At 33.3% G+C, this 19,834-nt stretch overlaps 1 protein-coding gene across 1 annotated transcript in view; it reads right to left on the bottom strand.

Moving 5' to 3' along the window:
* Positions 1-19,834, bottom strand: part of whrna (whirlin a) — a gene marked incomplete at its 5' end in the record, with an annotated part of 351,922 nt that overhangs the window by 54,710 nt on the left and 277,378 nt on the right. Inside the window, 2 exon segments of the mRNA XM_079581179.1 lie at positions 1,693-1,748; positions 3,302-3,376. Of these exon segments, the coding sequence (XP_079437305.1) occupies positions 1,693-1,748; positions 3,302-3,376 (131 nt within the window).

Here is a 19,834-nt window from a genome sequence, read left to right as displayed (position 1 = left end):
GTTAGCGGAGCTTTGACATCAGTGTCACTGCAGGTTTCTGTTTCGTTTTTACCGCGGACCGGATTATTTGTTGTTATCTCGTGTAAAAGGCGAGTTTAGACGGAGCGTTTGTGTTTGTGATCGATCATGAGACTGACCCGAGAGAAGACGAGACGCTCGCGCTGATGGGAGGAGTTATTTTGAGGCGTGGGACTGACCTGCACACGGAGCAGCTGGACGTGCTTTGAAGACGCGATGGCGACTTTATTAAAACCCTGGAGGGTCACACGACATTTGTTGCTTTCCCTGTTTCCAAATATCGTCACTGGAGGTTTGAAAAGTGGCTAAATCTGTGTCAAAGTTACGCTGGAATCAGCTCCTCCCCCTCGGCCCGGGTTCCCGTTTGTTACTTCCTGCACCTGAGTTTTCATTTACACCAGTATGAGACAAATTCCTAACATGGGGAATATTTCTACCGCTATAGTTTCTAATAAAAGCCCCGGCCTGTTTTAGAGTTGTTGTTTTTTTTTTTTCATTTTTGTTGAGTTTTTGTCACAATTTTGTTGCGTTTACATCCTTGTTTTCTTCTCATTTTTTTGTGGCTATTTAAGTGCTTTTTTCCCCAAGAAGCTTTTTGATTAGGGTAAAGCCAAACTGGAGAAAATGGGATCCGTTCAGGTGGGAGTTAAGAGGTTAAAGGCTTAAACAGGGCAGACCAGGCACTGGGCTGGGTCGGGCCTGGGGGCGTTAAGTGTCCCTGGTCTAACTGAAGTGTACTTGCAGGAGCAGGAACTGAACCAGCTTAATTGTATAATGGTGTAAGTGCAGCCACTAACAGCTGTACTGCTCTAACTTTTTCAGGCCAATTTTACTGGAGGACCACCTGACCTACAATATCCAACATTTATTTTTAATGAATGTGACCAGCGACGCCTGTGTTGAAGGGAAAGCACCGAGGGTCAAAGGCAAAAGACAGACAGACACTTGCGCCCTGGCGCACACTGATCATTACATTAAACATAATCAACAGCAAAAATGACCAGACCAACTACAGCCTGCAACATGAAAATGTGACAAATATCAACCAAAAAGTGAAAAAAAATCAACAAAAATGTGACAAAAATTCAACCAAAAAATGACAAAAAATCAACAAAAATGTGATAAAAACTCAACAAAAAAAATTACAAAAATGTGACAAAAACTCAACAAAAATGTGACAAAAATTCAACCAAAAAGTGAAAAAAAATCAACAAAAATGTGATAAAAACTCAACAACAAAAATTACAAAAATGTGACAAAAACTCAACAAAAATGTGACAAAAATTCAACAAAACTGTGACAAAAATTCAACAAAAAAATGACAAAAATTAATCAAAAATGGGGAAAAAATTCAACAAAAACTCAACAAAAATGTGACAAAAACTCAACCAAAAATGTGACAAAAGTTCAATAAAAATGTGACAAAAATGTGACAAAAACTCCACAAAAATGTGACCAAATAAAAAAAAAACAGCGTATACCTGTGTATCACGTAGACTACACCACACCTGTGTCTGGGGGGGGGCACAAGCATCTCCGGGTACGGCCCCTATGACCCGCCCATCACGACGGGTTTGCTCTCAGACAAAACCATTATGTTTTATCTCACAGACCACAGTCTGAGAGTCACTGCTCTACTCCCTCTCCAACATGATCCACTTCCTGCTCTTTTACCTGACATTCGTGATATTGGCTCGACCTCCCACAGCTCCAGTAATGGAGAAACGTCCCTGTGGTGCAAAAACGACTTCGAACACTGCCAATTACCATGAAGCATTGCTCGCACTGTTTTAATGATCGGGGAAAAGGGGCTGTAAGTGCATTTTCCCCTGTTATGCCGAGGTGCCATGCTACTTCCAGACACCACATCGATAATATAAGCAGGTTGTCTCGGTCCGGCGATGCTCCACCTCTTCCTGGGTGCAGCTCCTCCTGTGTCTACAACCACAAACACTGAAGGCAGACGGCGAGAGTGAGACAAAATAAAGAGAAAAGAAAAGTACATGGAGGGTGGGGATGTCTCTGTGAAGCTCGAATGATAAACCCCAAAAAGAGAATATCAAAGAAGAGATTTAATTTAAGATCTGAAGCGTAATATATCACTGATTGCACGGTGAGATCTTTTTTTGGGTAGTCGCTCGTTCTTAAAGGCAGGGACGTTACGCAAAATCGACTTTTTAACAAGGCTGCAATGTCATTCTCTGCCTGAGATGTATCCAGGGAACGCTTTCCTCACTTCTCCTTCTCTTAAGAGAAAGAGAAACTGGTCGGATTTAAAAGACAGCGTTTTAAAGGTAGATGTGTGTTTGATATTAACCTCTTAACTCCCACCTGAACCGAGCACGTTTTCTCCAGCTTTACCCCAGTCCAAAAGCTTCTGGAAAAAAGGTGGGGAAATGGCGACAAAACTGAGACGAAAACAAGGATGGAAATGTGAAAAAAGTGACAAAAAATGGACGAAAAAGTGAGATAAAATGTACAAAAAAATGACAAAAATGTACAAAAATTTGACAAAAAAAGTGAGAAAAATTTGACGAAAAATGGACGAAAAAGTGACAAAAAATTGACGAAAAATAGACAAAAAAATTACAAAAAATTTAGAAAAAAATTAGAAAAAAATTAGAAAAAATGGACGAAAAAGTTTAAAAAATTGACAAAAAATTGACAAAAAAAGTGAGAAAAATTAGACGAAAAATGGACGAAAAAATGACAAAAATTGACTAAAAATTGAGAAAAAAATGGCGAAAAAGTGACAAAAATGTACAAAAAATATTTAAAAAAATGACAAAAATTGACAAAAAATTGACCATAAAGTGAGAAAAATTTGACGAAAAATTGAGGAAAAAATTGATGAAAAATTGACAAAAAAATTGACAAAAAAGTGATACGAATTTGACCAAAAAAATTTGAAAAATTTGACGAAAAAGTGACAAAAAAGTGACAAAAAATGGACCAAAATAAATCTAAAAAGTGATGATGTGAGGAAAAAGATCAATTCAGTTTTGTAGGTCTTAAATGGCCTACAGGATTTGGGTAAAGCTGAACTGGAGAAAATGGTTCAGGCGGGAGTTAAGAGGTTAACACCTGCAAAGGAATACGACTAATTCAACATCTGCATTTTTGTCCTTTAACCAACTCCAACAAACAATAACTGACATTTAGCCAGTTTTTTGTTTTCCACCTCTGGCAGCTTCGAACGTGACCATTTATGGGCGTTCGCCACATTCTACGAGGTCAATCAGTATTCGGAAGTGAGCGGATTCACTTGTGGAAACGTTCTCACCAAAGAGACGTCGGCCAGCAGCGTGTTGAGGCTCTCCGGCGCACACTCGTCGTTGTTTTCCACCACGCTGTCGTTCTGCAAGAGAAGAAAACAAACATGAGGACTTTTACACCTGCACTTCGTCTACGTCCAACAAAGCAGCAGTTTGGAAAGATGCTCACGCCGTGTTTCTAATGAACTGTGTGAAAGAACATCTGAAAACCCCAGGCAGTGTTAGAGCGACGTGCACGACAACAGTGGTTCAGTGGGGAGAGCGTTTAACCTCTTAACTCCCACCTGAACGGATCCCATTTTATCCAGTTTGGCTTTATCCGAATCACAAAGATTCTTGGGGAAAAGCAACAAAATGTGAGAAAAATTCAATAAAAATGTGACAAAAATTCAACAAAAATGTGACAAAAAATGTGACAAAAATGTGACAAAAATTCAACAAAAATGTGACAAAAATTCAACAAAAATGTGACAAAAATTCAACAAAAATGTGACAAAAAATCAACAAAAATGTGACAAAAAATCAACAAAAATGTGAAAAAAATTCAATAAAAATGTGAAAAAAATTCAATAAAAATGTGACAAAAACTCAACAAGAAAATTACAAAAATTCAACAAAAATGTGACAAAAATTCAACAAAAATGTGACAAAAATTCAACAAAAATGTGACAAAAATTCAACAAAAATGTGACAAAAAATCAACAAAAATGTGACAAAAAATCAACAAAAATGTGACAAAAATTAAACAAAAATGTGAAAAAAATTCAATAAAAATGTGACAAAAACTCAACAAGAAAATTACAAAAATTCAACAAAAATGTGACAAAAATTCAACAAAAATTCAACAAAAACTCCACAAAAAATTACAAACATTCAATAAAAATGTGACAAAAATTCAACAAAAATGTGACAAAAAATCAACAAAAATGTGAAAAAAATTCAATAAAAATGTGAAAAAAATTCAACAAAAATGTGACAAAAATTAAACAAAAATGTGAAAAAAATTCAATAAAAATGTGACAAAAATTCAACAAAAATTCAACAAAAACTCCACAAAAAAATTACAAACATTCAATAAAAATGTGACAAAAATGTGACAAAAATTCAACAAAAATGTGACAAAAAATCAACAAAAATGTGAAAAAAATTCAATAAAAATGTGACAAAAATTCAACAAAAATTCAACAAAAATGTGAAAAAAATTCAACAAAAATGTAACAAAAATTCAACAAAAATGTGAAAAAAATTCAATAAAAATGTGACAAAAACTCAACAAAAAAATTACAAAAATTCAACAAAAATTCAATAAAAATGTGACAAAAATTCAACAAAAATTCAACTAAAATTCTATAAAAATGTGACAAAAACTCAACAAAAAAATTACAAAAATTCAACAAAAATTCAACTAAAACTCCACAAAAAAATTACAAACATTCAATAAAAATGTGACAAAAATGTGACAAAAATGAAACTAAAATTCAACAAAAATGTGACAAAAATGTGACAAAAATGCAACAAAAATTCAACAAAAATTCAACAAAAATGTCACAAAAAGAAAAGAAAAACATACAAAAGGTGATGCAACAACGCGAGGAAAAAGGTCAGTTTTGTGGGTCTTAGTTTTCAAATGAGGTGTTTCACAGGCCTATGTAACAGCCAAAAGAGGACAGAATGCACTTGCTTTAGGCGGGTGGTAAGAGGAAACTCAAAGTGCCCTCTCCTGCATTCACACTTTGCTTTCTCTGTGGCGAGACCTTCTTTAATGAAGCGATAGAGCCTGAGAAAAACGAGAGGTTCTTCCCTGTCACGATGCAGCAGGTCTTTAATAACGGCTTAAGCTCGGGATCGAAGTCTCTGTTTGCAAATGTCCTCCACAGTCCCTCTGCCAGAGCGGATTCTGAACCACACTGTGACTGTGCACAGATCACATCACATAGTGCAGGCTTAGACCGGGTCACTTTTAATGCCTCTGCAGTGGCAATAAAGACGGAAATGTGCATGCGCAATACAGCTGATTTGGATGAGTCAGCACATACATATACATATTGCTCCATTGTGTAACCCATACTTTATTTCACATTGTTACAGATAGGGCTGCTCGATTATTGAAAAAATAATAATCACGATTATTTTTGTCATAATTGAAATCACGATTATTCAAACGATTATTTGTTGCCTTTAAAAAAATCCAGCAAAAAATGACAAAAAAACATCAAAAAAATGACAAAAAAACATTAAAAAAAAAGTCAAAAATCCATCAAAAAAATGACAAAAATCCATCAAAAAAATGACAAAAATCCATCAAAAAAATGACAAAAATCCATCAAAAAAAATGACAAAAATCCATAAAAAAAATGACAAGAATCCATCAAAAAAATGAAAAAAATCCATCAAAAAAATGACAAAAAAACATCAAAAAAAAGACAAAAAAACATCAAAAAAATGACAAGAATCCATCAAAAAAATGAAAAAAATCCATCAAAAAAATTACAAAAAAACATCAAAAAAATGACAAAAAAACATCAAAAAAATTACAAAAAAACATCAAAAAAATGACAAAAAAACATAAAAAAAGACAAAAATCCATCAAAAAAATGACAAAAATCCATCAAAAAAAATGACAAAAATCCATCAAAAAAATGACATTAAAACATCAAAAAAATGACAAGAATCCATCAAAAAAATGAAAAAAATCCATCAAAAAAAGGACAAAAAAACATCAAAAAAATGACAAAAAAACATCAAAAAAATGACAAGAATCCATCAAAAAAATGAAAAAAATCCATCAAAAAAATTACAAAAAAACATCAAAAAAATGACAAAAAAACATCAAAAAAATTACAAAAAAACATCAAAAAAATGACAAAAAAACATAAAAAAAATGAAAAAAATCCATCAAAAAAAGGACAAAAAAACATCAAAAAAATGACAAGAATCCATCAAAAAAATGAAAAAAATCCATCAAAAAAATGACAAAAAAACATCAAAAAAATGACAAAAAAACATCAAAAAAATGACAAGAATCCATCAAAAAAATGAAAAAAATCCATCAAAAAAATTACAAAAAAACATCAAAAAAATGACAAAAAAACATCAAAAAAATTACAAAAAAACATCAAAAAAATGACAAAAAAACATAAAAAAAGACAAAAATCCATCAAAAAAAAGACAAAAATCCATCAAAAAAAATGACAAAAAAACATAAAAAAATGACAAAAAAACATCAAAAAAATGACAAAAATCCATCAAAAAAAGACAAAAATCCAGCAAAAAAAGGACAAAAAACCATCAAAAAAATGACAAGAATCCATCAAAAAAAGACAAAAATCCAGCAAAAAAAGGACAAAAAACCATCAAAAAAATGACAAGAATCCATCAAATAAGTGACTTTTAAAAATCCATCAAATAAGTGACAAAAATCTAGCAAATAAGTGACAAAAATCTAGCAAAAAATTGACAAAAATCCAGCCAAAAAATGACAAAAATCCAGCAAAAAAATGACAAAAATCCAGCAAAAAAATGACAAAAATCCAGCAAAAAAATGACAAAAATCCAGCAAAAAAAGACAAAAATCCAAAAATTAAAAATTTGAAAAAAAACGTGAAAAAAAAATTGAAAAAAAAAAATTATAATCGATTTTTTGCGATTATGCAAATTTTGTATTTTGTATTTGTTTATTGTTGTAATCGAAATCGTAATCGAATTTCCATTAATTGCACAGCCCTAGTTACAGAGCACAATCAGTTATTCATGTGTCTGAGCAAACACACACACTCTCTGAGCGGTCCCACTGTGGTCACACCGGTATGGCCCGAAGGAGGTCAGGTGGTCCTGCCCTGATGGATTCTTTTGTTTTCACAGATGTTTTCCTGTATTCTGGCTTCATTAAAAAAACTAAATTTTGAGCTATTTTTGCCACAGAATGTTATTATTTCATTTGCTGAAGGACAATACAGTTATTCTGTTACTATTTACAAAGTCATTGGTTTAACAGCAGCTTGATCCTCTGGGCCCCTGGTTTACAATTGCTTGGTTTGCCCATAGTATATTTACAACTGAACTCTTTAGTGCCTCTGTCACATCTAAAATCCTTAGTACTAGATTAGTATAAAGAAAACTGGACTGGCTTTAATTGATATAACATTTTATTGTAAATATTGTATTGTTGTTCTTTGCAATGAAACCGGGTGCTCATGAAAAAGAGAGTCTTGTGCTCTCATTGGGCCTTCCCTGTGTAAATAAAGATAAAATAAAGATATAGATACAGACGGCATCTCTGGAATCGCCCATATATGGTCATTTTTTCCACCTGAACGGATCCCATTTTCTACAGTTTGGCTTTACCCAAATCACAAAGATTCTTGGGAAAAAGCAACAAAAATGTGAGAAAATTCAACCAAAATGTGACAAAAATTCAACAAAAATGTGAGAAAAATTCAACAAAAATGTGACAAAAATTCAACAAAAATGTGAGAAAAATGCAACAAAAATGTGAGAAAAATTCAACAAAAATGTGACAAAAATTCAACAAAAATTCAACAAAAATGTGAGAAAAATTCAACAAAAATGTGAGAAAAATTCAACAAAAATGTGACAAAAATTCAACAAAAATTCAACAAAATTTCAACAAAATGTGACAAAAATTCAAGAGGTTAAAAAACAAACGGGAAACGAGGACTCTCAAAGTGCCCTCTCCTGCATTCACACCAGGCAGTGTGAATGCAGCATTTAAAGTAATTAATAGTATTTCTCAAAATCATCTTGAGGGCCAAAGATTCTACACTGAAGGGCCGTATTTGGCCCCCGGGCTTGACGTTGCCTAACCCCTGATGCTTGGCCTTTTCGAGATCATTACTGGATAAAAAGGGTAAAAGTTATAGTGCTTTTATATAGGGCTGCTCGATTATTGAAAAAATAATAATCACGATTATTTTTGTCATAATTGAAATCACGATTATTCAAACGATTATTTGTTACCTTTAAAAAAATCCATCAAAAAAGTGACAAAAATCCAGCAAAAAAATGACAAAAAAACATTTAAAAAATGACAAAAATCCATCAAAAAAAGACAAAAATCCATCAAAAAAAGACAAGAATCCATCAAAAAAAGACAAGAATCCATCAAAAAAAGACAAGAATCCATCAAAAAAAAGACAAAAATCCATCAAAAAAAATGACAAGAATCCATCAAAAAAAGACAAGAATCCATCAAAAAAAGACAAGAATCCATCAAAAAAAGGACAAAAATCCATCAAAAAAAATGACAAGAATCCATCAAAAAAAATGACAAGAATCCATCAAAAAAAGACAAGAATCCATCAAAAAAAGGACAAAAATCCATCAAATAAGTGACAAAAATCCAGCAAAGAAATGACAAAAAAACATTAAAAAAAGACAAAAATCCATCAAAAAAATGACAAAAATCCATCAAAAAAATGACAAAAATCCATCAAAAAAAAGACAAAAATCCATCAAAAAAAGACAAAAATCCATAAAAAAAAGACAAAAATCCATCAAAAAAATGACAAAAATCCATCAAAAAAATGACAAAAATCCATCAAAAAAAGACAAAAATCCATCAAAAAAATGACAAAAATCCATCAAAAAAAATGACACGAATCCATAAAAAAAAAAGACAAAAATCCATAAAAAAAAAGACAAAAATCCATCAAAAAAATGACAAAAATCCATCAAAAAAAAAAGGACAAGAATCCATCAAAAAAAAGACAAAAATCCATCAAAAAAAGACAAAAATCCATCAAAAAAAGACAAAAATCCAGCAAAAAAAGACAAAAATCCAAAAATTAAAAATTTGAAGAAAAAAAAATTGAAAAAAAAAAAAAAAAATTGAAAAAAAAATTATAATCGATTTTTTGCGATTACGCTAATTTTGTAATCGTTTATTGTTGTAATCGAAATCGTAATCGAATTTCGATTAATTGCACAGCCCTAGTTACAGAGCACAATCAGTTATTCATGTGTCTGAGCAAACACACACACTCTCTGAGCGGTCCCACTGTGGTCACACCAGTATGGCCCCGAAGGAGGTCAGGTGGTCCTGCCCTGATGGATTCTTTTGTTTTCCTGTATTCTGGCTTCATTAAAAAAACTAAATTTTGAGCTATTTTTGCCACAGAATGTTATTATTTCATTTGCTGAAGGACAATACAGTTATTCTGTTACTATTTACAAAGTCATTGGTTTGACAGCAGCTTCATCCTCTGGGCCCCTGGTTTACAATTGCTTGGTTTGCCCATAGTATATTTACAACTGAACTCTTTAGTGCCTCTGTCACATCTAAAATCCTTAGTACTAGATTAGTATAAAGAAAACTGGACTGGCTTTAATTGATATAACATTTTATTGTAAATATTGTATTGTTGTTCTTTGCAATGAAACCGGGTGCTCATGAAAAAGAGAGTCTTGTGCTCTCATTGGGCCTTCCCTGTGTAAATAAAGATAAAATAAAGATATAGATACAGACGGCATCTCTGGAATCGCCCATATATGGTCATTTTTTCCACCTGAACGGATCCCATTTTCTACAGTTTGGCTTTACCCAAATCACAAAGATTCTTGGGAAAAAGCAACAAAAATGTGAGAAAATTCAACCAAAATGTGACAAAAATTCAACAAAAATGTGACAAAAACTCAATAAAAATGTGAAAAAAATTCAAAAAAAATGTGACAAAAATGTAACAAAAATTCAACAAAAATGTGACAAAAATTCAACAAAAATGTGAAAAAAAATTCAATAAAAATGTGACAAAAATGTGACAAAAATTCAACAAAAATTCAACAAAAATTCAACAAAAATGTGACAAAAATTCAACAAAAATGTGACAAAAATTCAACAAAAATTCAACAAAAAATCAACAAAAATGTGACGAAAATTCAACAAAAATGTAACAAAAATGTGACAAAAATGTGACAAAAATGTGACAAAAATGTGACAAAAATGTAACAAAAATGTGACAAAATTTCAACAAAAATTCAACAAAAATTCAACAAAAATTCAACAAAAATTCAACAAAAATTCAACAAAAATTCAACAAAAATGTGACAAAAATGTGACAAAAATTCAACAAAAATGTGAAAAAAATTCAACAAAAATGTGAAAAAAATGTGACAAAAATTTGACAAAAATGTGACAAAAATGTGACAAAAATGTGACAAAAATGTGACAAAAATTCAACAAAAATTCAACAAAAATTCAACAAAAATTCCACAAAAATGTGACAAAAATTCAACAAAAATGTGACAAAAATTCAACAAAAATTCAACAAAAATTCAACAAAAATTCAACAAAAATTCAACAAAAATGTGACAAAAATTCAACAAAAATTCAACAAAAATTCAACAAAAATTCAACAAAAATGTGACAAAAATTTGACAAAAATTTGACAAAAATGTGACAAAAATGTAACAAAAATGTGACAAAAATTCAACAAAAATTTAACAAAAATTCAACAAAAATTCAACAAAAATTCAACAAAAATTCAACAAAAATGTGACAAAAATTAAACAAAAATGTGACAAAAATTCAACAAAAATGTGACAAAAATTCAACAAAAATGTGACAAAAATTCAACAAAAATTGGACAAAAATTATTCAAAAACTACTGTAACAAACGCTGAATTATGAATATAGTTTCTTCTAAATAAAGAAATAAAGACTTGGGGAGGAGCAAAGTGGTTCAACAGCCCATAAACACATGAATAACGGAGAATGCTAACTTGATGCTACATGTTAGCATCGGGCTAATGCTAACGGTTAGCTAGCGCTAGCTACAACTGCCGTTTTTTCAATTCTACTGAACAATCTGCTGTGAGAAAATATCCATATGGACCTGATTTACACTTGACTTTATTTATGTGATAAATAAGTTCATATTTCACCAGAAAATGGCTAAAAAGAGGAAAAAATTCTATTTCCCCCCTATGAATCACTTATAATATTATTAATATTATTAAATTCATTACGGACAATTAAAGCTGCCTTAAGCGATGTCTTTTTGAAATGTTTTCATCAGTAGTAGTAGTGAACTCTGCTCCACCCCCTCCCCTGGCTTTCCCCCGTCACCCACGCCCCTCACAAAGGTAGAGTCAGATAAAGTGCTACCAAACAATGTTTTCATCAGTTAAAATGAAGCCTCAATCAGAGCCGTGGGAAGATATTATAGATAGGGGGCGCTGAGGGACAAAAATGACCCCAAAAACACATGCATATTTCCTATGAATTCATATTGAGTACGCAAATGATCCACCAGGGGGTGCTGCAGCGCCCTCAGCACCCTGGGTTCCCACAGCCTTGGCCTCAATTAATTAAAAGTACACGTAAGGTAAATCGTCTGACATATACAGTAGCAGTTTGACATCATTTCAAAAGGATGTTGAATGAGCGATGTTCTCCGCTGAAAGTGAGTTTGCATAGACGCGCCGGTTCCTCCGCAAATGCCAGATCAGATTTGCGCTCGTCTCCCGGGAGAATGTCAAAGCGCGTTAACATTCGCCCGCTGTCGTCTGCATCTGCCCGACGACATTGAGGAGCCCACTTACGGCTCCGTGAATCAATGGAAACACGAGGGGACGTCCACAGCGGGCGACCGTACCGGGGCGGCGGGGGTGAGGGTCAGGGCGAGCGGCGTTATGGAGATCAAGAGACAAAAAGCAGCTCAGGATCCGGAGGTGAATGCTTTCCAAGAGACTTTACAAAGAAATGAAAGGAAGTAGATCATATCAATGTTGAAAGAAGGAAAGAGCTCCATTACTGACTCATAAACACATCTAAGGACTTTTTAATAGCATGAAGAGGGGAGATATAAAAGCACTATAACTTTTACCCTTTTGATCCAGTAATGATCTTGAAAAGGCCAAATATCAGGGGAAGGCAACGTCAAATCCGGCCCTACAGTGTAGAATCTTTGGCCCTCAAGATGATTTTGAGAAATACTATTACTGACTTTGACCTCTTAACTCCCGCCTGAACCGAGAGGATCTTTTTCCTCACGTCATCAGATTTTTTTTCAGAATTTTTTTGTTGGGTATTCAACTCATTTTTGTAACTTTTTTTTATCATTTTTTTGTCATTTTTTTGTGATTTTTTTTGTCAATTTTTTATTACATTTTTGGCAATTTTTTTGTCATTTTTTGTTGAGTTTTTGTCACTTTTTGGTTGAATTTTTTTGTCATTTTTTGTTGAGTTTTTGTTGAATTTTTGTCACATTTTGTTGAATTTTTGTCATTTTTTGTTGAATTTTTGTTGAATTTTTGTCACTTTTTGTTGAATTTTTGTCACTTTTTGGTTGAGTTTTTTGTCACATTTTTTGTTGAATTTTTGTCACATTTTTGTTGAATTTTTGTCACATTTTTGTTTAATTTTTGTCACATTTTTGTTGAATTTTTGTCACATTTTCGTCACTTTTTGGTTGAGTTTTTTGTCACATTTTTTGTTGAATTTTTTCTTTTGTTTTGTTGAGTTTTTGTCATTTTTTGTTGAATTTTTTTTTATTTTATTTTTATTTTTTGCTGAATTTTTGTCACATTTTCGTCACTTTTTGGTTGAATTTTTGTCACATTTTTGTCACATTTTGTCACATTTGTTGCGTTTACATCCTTGTTTTCTTCTCATTTTTTGTTGCTATTTTGTTGCTTTTTTTCCCAAGAAGCTTTCTGATTAGGGTAAAGCCAAACTGGAGAAAATGATGCTTTACTTTTGGCTAAAATTGTCAGGTTCGGCCCTTGGTCCTTTTACAATAAAGAAAAGCAGTCCTTTTCCCAAGCACATCCAGACCCCGATCCCGATCCTCTTCCTCTTGCGCAGCTCCCTCCTGTTAGCTTCTTCTTCGTGATTCCATTAGTGTGTATTGGTGACTCTTACCCGGTGGTTTCCTGGCCAGGGACACCAGGGGGAGAAGAAAGACCCTCCAATCATCCCATTAACACTTGTATTACCCCCAGAGGGACTACGGACAGGATTTATTAAGAATGCTTTCCAAGAGACTTCACAAAGAAATGAAAGGAAGTAGATCATATCAATGTTAAAAGATGAAAAGAGCTCCATTACTGACTCATAAACACATCTAAGGACTTTTTAATAACATGAAGAGGGGAGATATAAAAGCACTATAACTTTTACCCTTTTGATCCAGTAATGATCTCGAAAAGGCCAAACATCAGGGGAAGGCAACGTCAAATCCGGCCCTACAGTGTAGAATCTTTGGCCCTCAAGATGATTTTGAGAAATACTATTACTGACTTTGACCTCTTAACTCCCGCCTGAACCGAGAGGATCTTTTTCCTCACGTCATCAGATTTTTTTTCCCATCATTTTTTTGTTGGGTGTTCAACTCATTTTTGTAACTTTTTTGTCAATTTTTTTGTCAATTTTTTGTGTTTTTTTTTTTTTTTTGCTTAAATTTTTATCTAAATTTTGTAGTTTTTTTGTCGTTTTTTCATCAGTTTTTCGTCATTTTTTGTCACATTTTTGTCTTTTTTTTTGTAAATTTTTTATCACATTTTTGTCATTTTTTCGTCGCATATTTGGCAAATTTTTGTCTTTTTTTTGTGTGATTTTTTTTCACAATTTTTTAACCAAATATTGTAGGGTTTTTTTGTCATTTTTTTTCACATTTTTTCATTTTTTCATCAATTTTTCATCAATTTTTTGTCATTTTTTGTCACAATTTTTTCATTTTTTCATCAATTTTTCATCACATTTTTGTCATTTTTTCGTCACATTTTTTGGCAAATTTGTGTCTTTTTTTTGGTCATTTTTTGTCAATGTTTTTGTCAAATTTTTGTGATTTTTTTTCACATTTTTAAACAAATATTGTAGTTTTCTGTCATTTTTTGTCACGTTTTTTTTGTTTTTTTTTCATCAATTTTTCCTAATTTTTTATTTTTTTGTCACATTTTAGTGTTTTTTTTTCTAATTTTTAACCAAATATTGTAGTTTTTTTGTCATCTTTTGCCACATCTTTTGCCACATTTTTTTCATCAATTTTTCATCAATTTTTTTTCATTTTTTGTCAATTTTTGTTTCTTTTTTTTTCTTTTTTTTGTCAATTTTTTTTTTTTTTTTAAATCAATTTTTTGTCATTTTTTTGTGACATTTTTGTGACATTTTTGCCACTTTTCCATCTTTTTTTTCATCACTTTTTTATCAATGTTTTCTCACTTTTTTGTCACATTTCCATCATTGTTTTCATCTCAGTTTTGTTGCTATTTTCACACCTTTTTTCCAGAAGCTTTCGGACTGGGGTAAAGCCAAACTGGAGAAAATGTGCTCGGTTCAGGCGGGAGTTAAGGGGTTAATCGTTTTACCTTACCTTTAACCTTAAAGGAACAGGCCACCGTTTTTCCATACTAGATATGTTCTTACCTGAGCTTAGAGGAGTTTGCTAACAACATCTTTAGTCGTTTTGCGTGACTGAGGGCACGCACAAAGACCAGACAGCTACGCATCAACTACGGAAACGATTTATTAAGGCAAACAAGTTACTTAGTTCTGCTTTAAAGTGTTACAAGACTTCACTCGCTACTTACAAACACTTGAAGGGTCTGTCCCGCAAAATAAAAGCAGTATCTCTTTTCTCCTTGGCGATAACTCCCAGGGAGGCAGTTCCATCTCCCCCTGTGTGGCTGGGGAGAGACTTTCAGCAGCTTATCTGCGCACTCAGCCGCGATGCTCTCAGACAGATAAACAACATGGAGACCGAGACTGTTGGCCCACGGAGAGAGTCTCGCGACGCGATGGAAATCAGAGTTCAGAAACTCAGCAGACTGTGGGGGAAAGCGCCGCTCTGGTAATTCCAATTCTGTTTAGATTTAGACTCGTACGTTCGTTTCCTCGGATGTATCAAGACACGAGGCACAGGTGGAGCCGATTCTGCTACTTTGACCTGACATTCAGACCTGACATTGGACAGTTCTAGATGATACTGGCTTTCTATTCAGCTGGGTCAAGCGGAGGTGGGACGTAGGTGAATCCAAAATTCTTAAATCCATTAAACTTGGGAGTTTTTGGAGAGTTTCTGCTTGGATTTGTTTGCAGGATGTTAGAATAGTCTCCCAGAGCTGCTGTTTGGATGAAAACTGCCTCCCACCCTCATAGATGTTTGGCTTGTTGAGGCTCCAAAGGTGACAAAAATGTGACAAAAATGTGACAAAAATGTGACAAAAATTTTACAAAAATTTTACAAAAAGCGACAAAAAATTCAACCAAAAAGTGACAAAAATGTGACAAAAATGTGAAAAAAATTCAACAAAAAATGACAAAAATTCAACAAAAAATGACAAAAATTCAAAAAAAAATGACAAAAAACTCAACCAAAAAGTGACAAAAATTAAAAAACAAATGTAACAAAAATGTGAAAAAATTCAACAAAAATGTGACAAAATTCAACAAAAATTCAACAAAAAAGTGACAAAAATTCAACAAAAAAGTGACAAAAAACTCAACAAAAAGTGACAAAAAACTCAACAAAAATGTGACACAAACTCAACAAAAAATGACAAAAAATTCAACCAAAAAGTGACAAAAATTCAAAAACAAATGTAACAAAAATGTGAAAAATTCAACAAAAATGTGACAAAATTCAACAAAAACTCAACAAAAAATGACAAAAAATTCTACCAAAAAGTGACAAAAATTCAACCAAAAAGTGACAAAAATTCAACCAAAAAGTGACAAAAATTCAACAAAAAGTGACAAAAAAATCAACAAAAAATGACAAAAAACTCAACAAAAATGTGACACAAACTCAACAAAAAATGACAAAAAATTCAACCAAAAAGTGACAAAAAATCAACAAAAAGTGACAAAAAACTCAACCAAAAAGTGACAAAAATTCAGGGGAGGAGGGGGTCCACATCATGAGTTTCTCTCCTTTTATGATCATCAAACTTGGGAGCTTTTGGAGAGTTTCTGCTTGGATTTATTCGCAGGATGTTTTGCTTGTTGAGGCTCCAAAGGTTCTCAATAGGGTTGAGGTCAGGGGAGGAGGGGGTCCACATCATGAGTTTCTCTCCTTTTATGCCCATAGTGATGCAGAGGTTTTCTTTACAGCAGGACATGGTGCTCTTGAAATTAACACAAAATCCATCTCATACGTTCCTGTCAGTCACTGCCTTTATCTGATTCCGCTGTGGCGACGCCAGCCAATCAGAATCCAGTATTCACCCAGACCATGGCACAACAACAAACAAAGCACTTACTTACTTGCTCTAATGCCTGAGGCGCCCAAACCTTTGCAGATAAACATTTGTCAAACACATCCTAACGTCAGCACCAGTTGTTGAAATATCTTACAGAGCAGCACAGATCTAACACACAGAGCTGCGTGGGCGGAGGACGCTCTGCTTCATCTCCTACAGCTGTCCATCAAAACAGAGCTCCTATTACATAACCAGCCCTCCACGTGTGACTCAGCACTGTGAAGTGTCCGTCATGGCTGCCAATCACATCCATACACTCAACATTTACTCAAGTACAATCATGATTACACATATTTTTGCAACACCAGGTGGGAAGAGTGCCTTTACTTCAAATTATTCATTACATCATTAAATATTCAAGACATAAAATATTGAACAGAGTATCCCCGCTTGCATACGCCGCCTGTCAACATCAATCTGATATGACGACGGCAAAACAATCCTCGCTCACAACCGCGGGCGCTGATTAATGGAGCATGTGATTAAAAGTTAACAAGAGTCGATTTATGCTGATCACACATGGGCATCGCTTGTGTTTTCAGGTTGTCAGTCAAGGCAGAGTGAAAGAGGGTCTTTCAAGGGTGAAGGGCGCGAGGTCAAAGGGCAATCTTCAAGTCACTCCTAGCGGTTATGTCCGATAGCGATGCTTCTGATACATTAAATATTCAATATATTCACTTTTTCGATTTTTTTTGTCCATTTTTTTTGTCAAATTCTTATCACTTTTTTGTCAATTTTTTGTCAATTTTTTGTCATTTTTTGTCAGATTTTTATCACATTTTTTCACATTTTTGTCATTTTTTTTGCCATTTTTTAATAATTTTTTTGTCAATTTTTTGTCCAATTTTTGTCATTTTCTTGTCACATTTTTGTCGTTTTTTTGGTCATTTTTTAATATTTTTTTCGCCACTTTTTCATCAATTTTTCGTCACTTTTTTGTCACATTTCCATCATTGTTTTCGAGGTTTTTGTCCATTTTTCCAAAACAATGTATCAATTTTTTTGTCCATTTTTTGTCAATTTTTTGTCATTTTTTGTCAGATTTTTATCACATTTTTTCACATTTTTGTCATTTTTTCTTCATTTTTTAATAATTTTTTGTCAATTTTTTGTCCAATTTTTGTAATTTTTTGGTCACATTTTTTTGTCACATTTTTGTAATTTTTTCGCCACTTTTTCATCAATTTTTCTTATCACTTTTTTGTCAGTTTTTTGTCACTTTTTCATCCATTTTTCCTAAATTTTTTGTAAATTTTTTTGTCATTTTTTGTCCATTTTTTGTCATTTTTTTGTCCATTTTTTTGTCAATTTTTTTGTCAAATTTTTATCACATTTTTTTCACATTTTTGTCATTTTTTCTTCATTTTTTAATAATTTTTTTTGTCAAATTTTTGTCATTTTTTTGTCACATTTTTGTCATTTTTTTGTCACATTTTTGTCATTTTATCGTCATTTTTTCTTCAATTTTTTGTCAACTTCTTGTGACATTTTCGCCACTTTTTCATCAATTTTTCGTCACTTTTTTGTCACATTTCCATCATTGTTTTCGTCTCAGTTTTGAAAATTGCTCTTATCTCATTGGCAACTTTACTTTCTTATTTCAAGCGAGATTTACCCTAGAACTGGTCTGAAATGTCCTCAAACAAGCAAAGCAAACTTCAGGAAAAGTGTCTAAATGAGTGAAAACCGCTCAAAAAAAGATAAATTTCCTCAATTCAAGTCATTTAAGCCAATGCTTGATATTTACTTTTTGTAGTGTGGGAACCAGCTGGTCTGTTATATTAATATACATGTGTTTCCAATGACATCACGCATTGTTCCGGCGGCCATTTTGAATACCGAAGTAGCATTATGCAGTACTACAACATGTAACAATATCTCTACTCAGGATGAAAATGAAAGACGACTGATTGATGGTGGCATTTTTATGTTCTCGTAGTCACTGCTTAAGAAGATAATTGGAGAGGTCAGAGCTGAGCTGTTGAAGCTAAATGCTAACCGGTAGCAGGCTAGCATCTTGAGCAGCTTAAACACTGACTCACTGGTTTCAAACGTCACTGCATCTCGGTTTCATAATTCACAACGGTTTAATCAACACACACAAGAAAGAAACAAAACTGTGATTACAAAGGCTGGAAACGAATAAGTGGAGAATGAACCAGCCGATAAAGTGATTGGAGTTGAATCGAATCGAAAATGCAGGTCAGTGAAAGAAAACAAACTGACAAACAGCAGATGGGAGTCTGAAGTGGAATGGCTCTAAATTCTAAGGAGATAAAGACTGTTTTTCCCAGTCAGACTCCCTCTCTTTGTCTTTAACGCTGTGTTATCAGGTGTGAAAGCAGCACATTGCGCCTCGGTCGGCCATTTTAGTTTCTCCTTTCTCCTTTCTAATGGAGTAAAGGGAGATTAGCTGCTTAAGTGGATTTGTTGGTGCAATAGGAAGAATCAGAGGTCGAGCTACATTTATTTCCCGAAACCAAGACCTGATTAAAGTTCCAACACACATTTTTTCCCTCTATTATAAATGTCACTATTTACGTTTAAACTCCTGCAGTTCATGGCTACTTTCAGATTAGCTAAAAACAGAATAATCACAGGGTGGCGTTTTTGTCACGTGACTATTAAGTTTACAGTGTGTCACCGTGGTTACTGCCCTCCAAGACCGGATGTGCGTCAGTTTCCGCCATGATAAGAAGCTTCCGAATTGGGCTGTCAGTTAGGAAGGAGTTCGGAAAAAGGAGCCTCGATGCTAACTAGCATAGCCACGTTAGCATAGGGACCTCTGATGCTAAGTAACCGGTGATTAGGAGCTATGTGCCATCCCATAAGCCTCTGCGCCGCCAATCCCCCCCACCCCCCTCGCCCCCACTCTAGAGTGATTCATGCGCAACCACTGTTCCTTAACCTCTTAACTCCCACCTGAACGGATCCCATTTTCTCCAGTTTGGCTTTACCCGAATCAAAAAGCTTCTTGGAAAAAAACACCAAAATAGCCCCAAAAAAATGAAAAACAAGGATGTAAACGCGACAAAAATGTGACAAAAATTTAACAAAAATGTGACAAAAATTCAACAAAAAAGTGACAAAAATGTGACCAAAAAATGACGAAAAATCAACAAAAATGTGACAAAAATGTGACAAAAAGTGACAAAAATTCAACAAAAATGTGCCAAAAATTCAACAAAAATGTGCCAAAAATTCAACAAAAATGTGACAAAAATTCAACAAAAATGTGACAAGAATTCAACAAAAATGTGACAAAAATTCAACAAAAAAGTGACAAAAAAGTGACAAAAATGTGACAAAAAAGTGACAAAAAT

Source organism: Gobius niger (genome assembly GCF_951799975.1).
Source record: "Gobius niger genome assembly, chromosome: 22".
NCBI classification, from domain to species: domain Eukaryota; kingdom Metazoa; phylum Chordata; class Actinopteri; order Gobiiformes; family Gobiidae; genus Gobius; species Gobius niger.
This window is presented reverse-complemented; position numbering and strand designations above follow the sequence as displayed.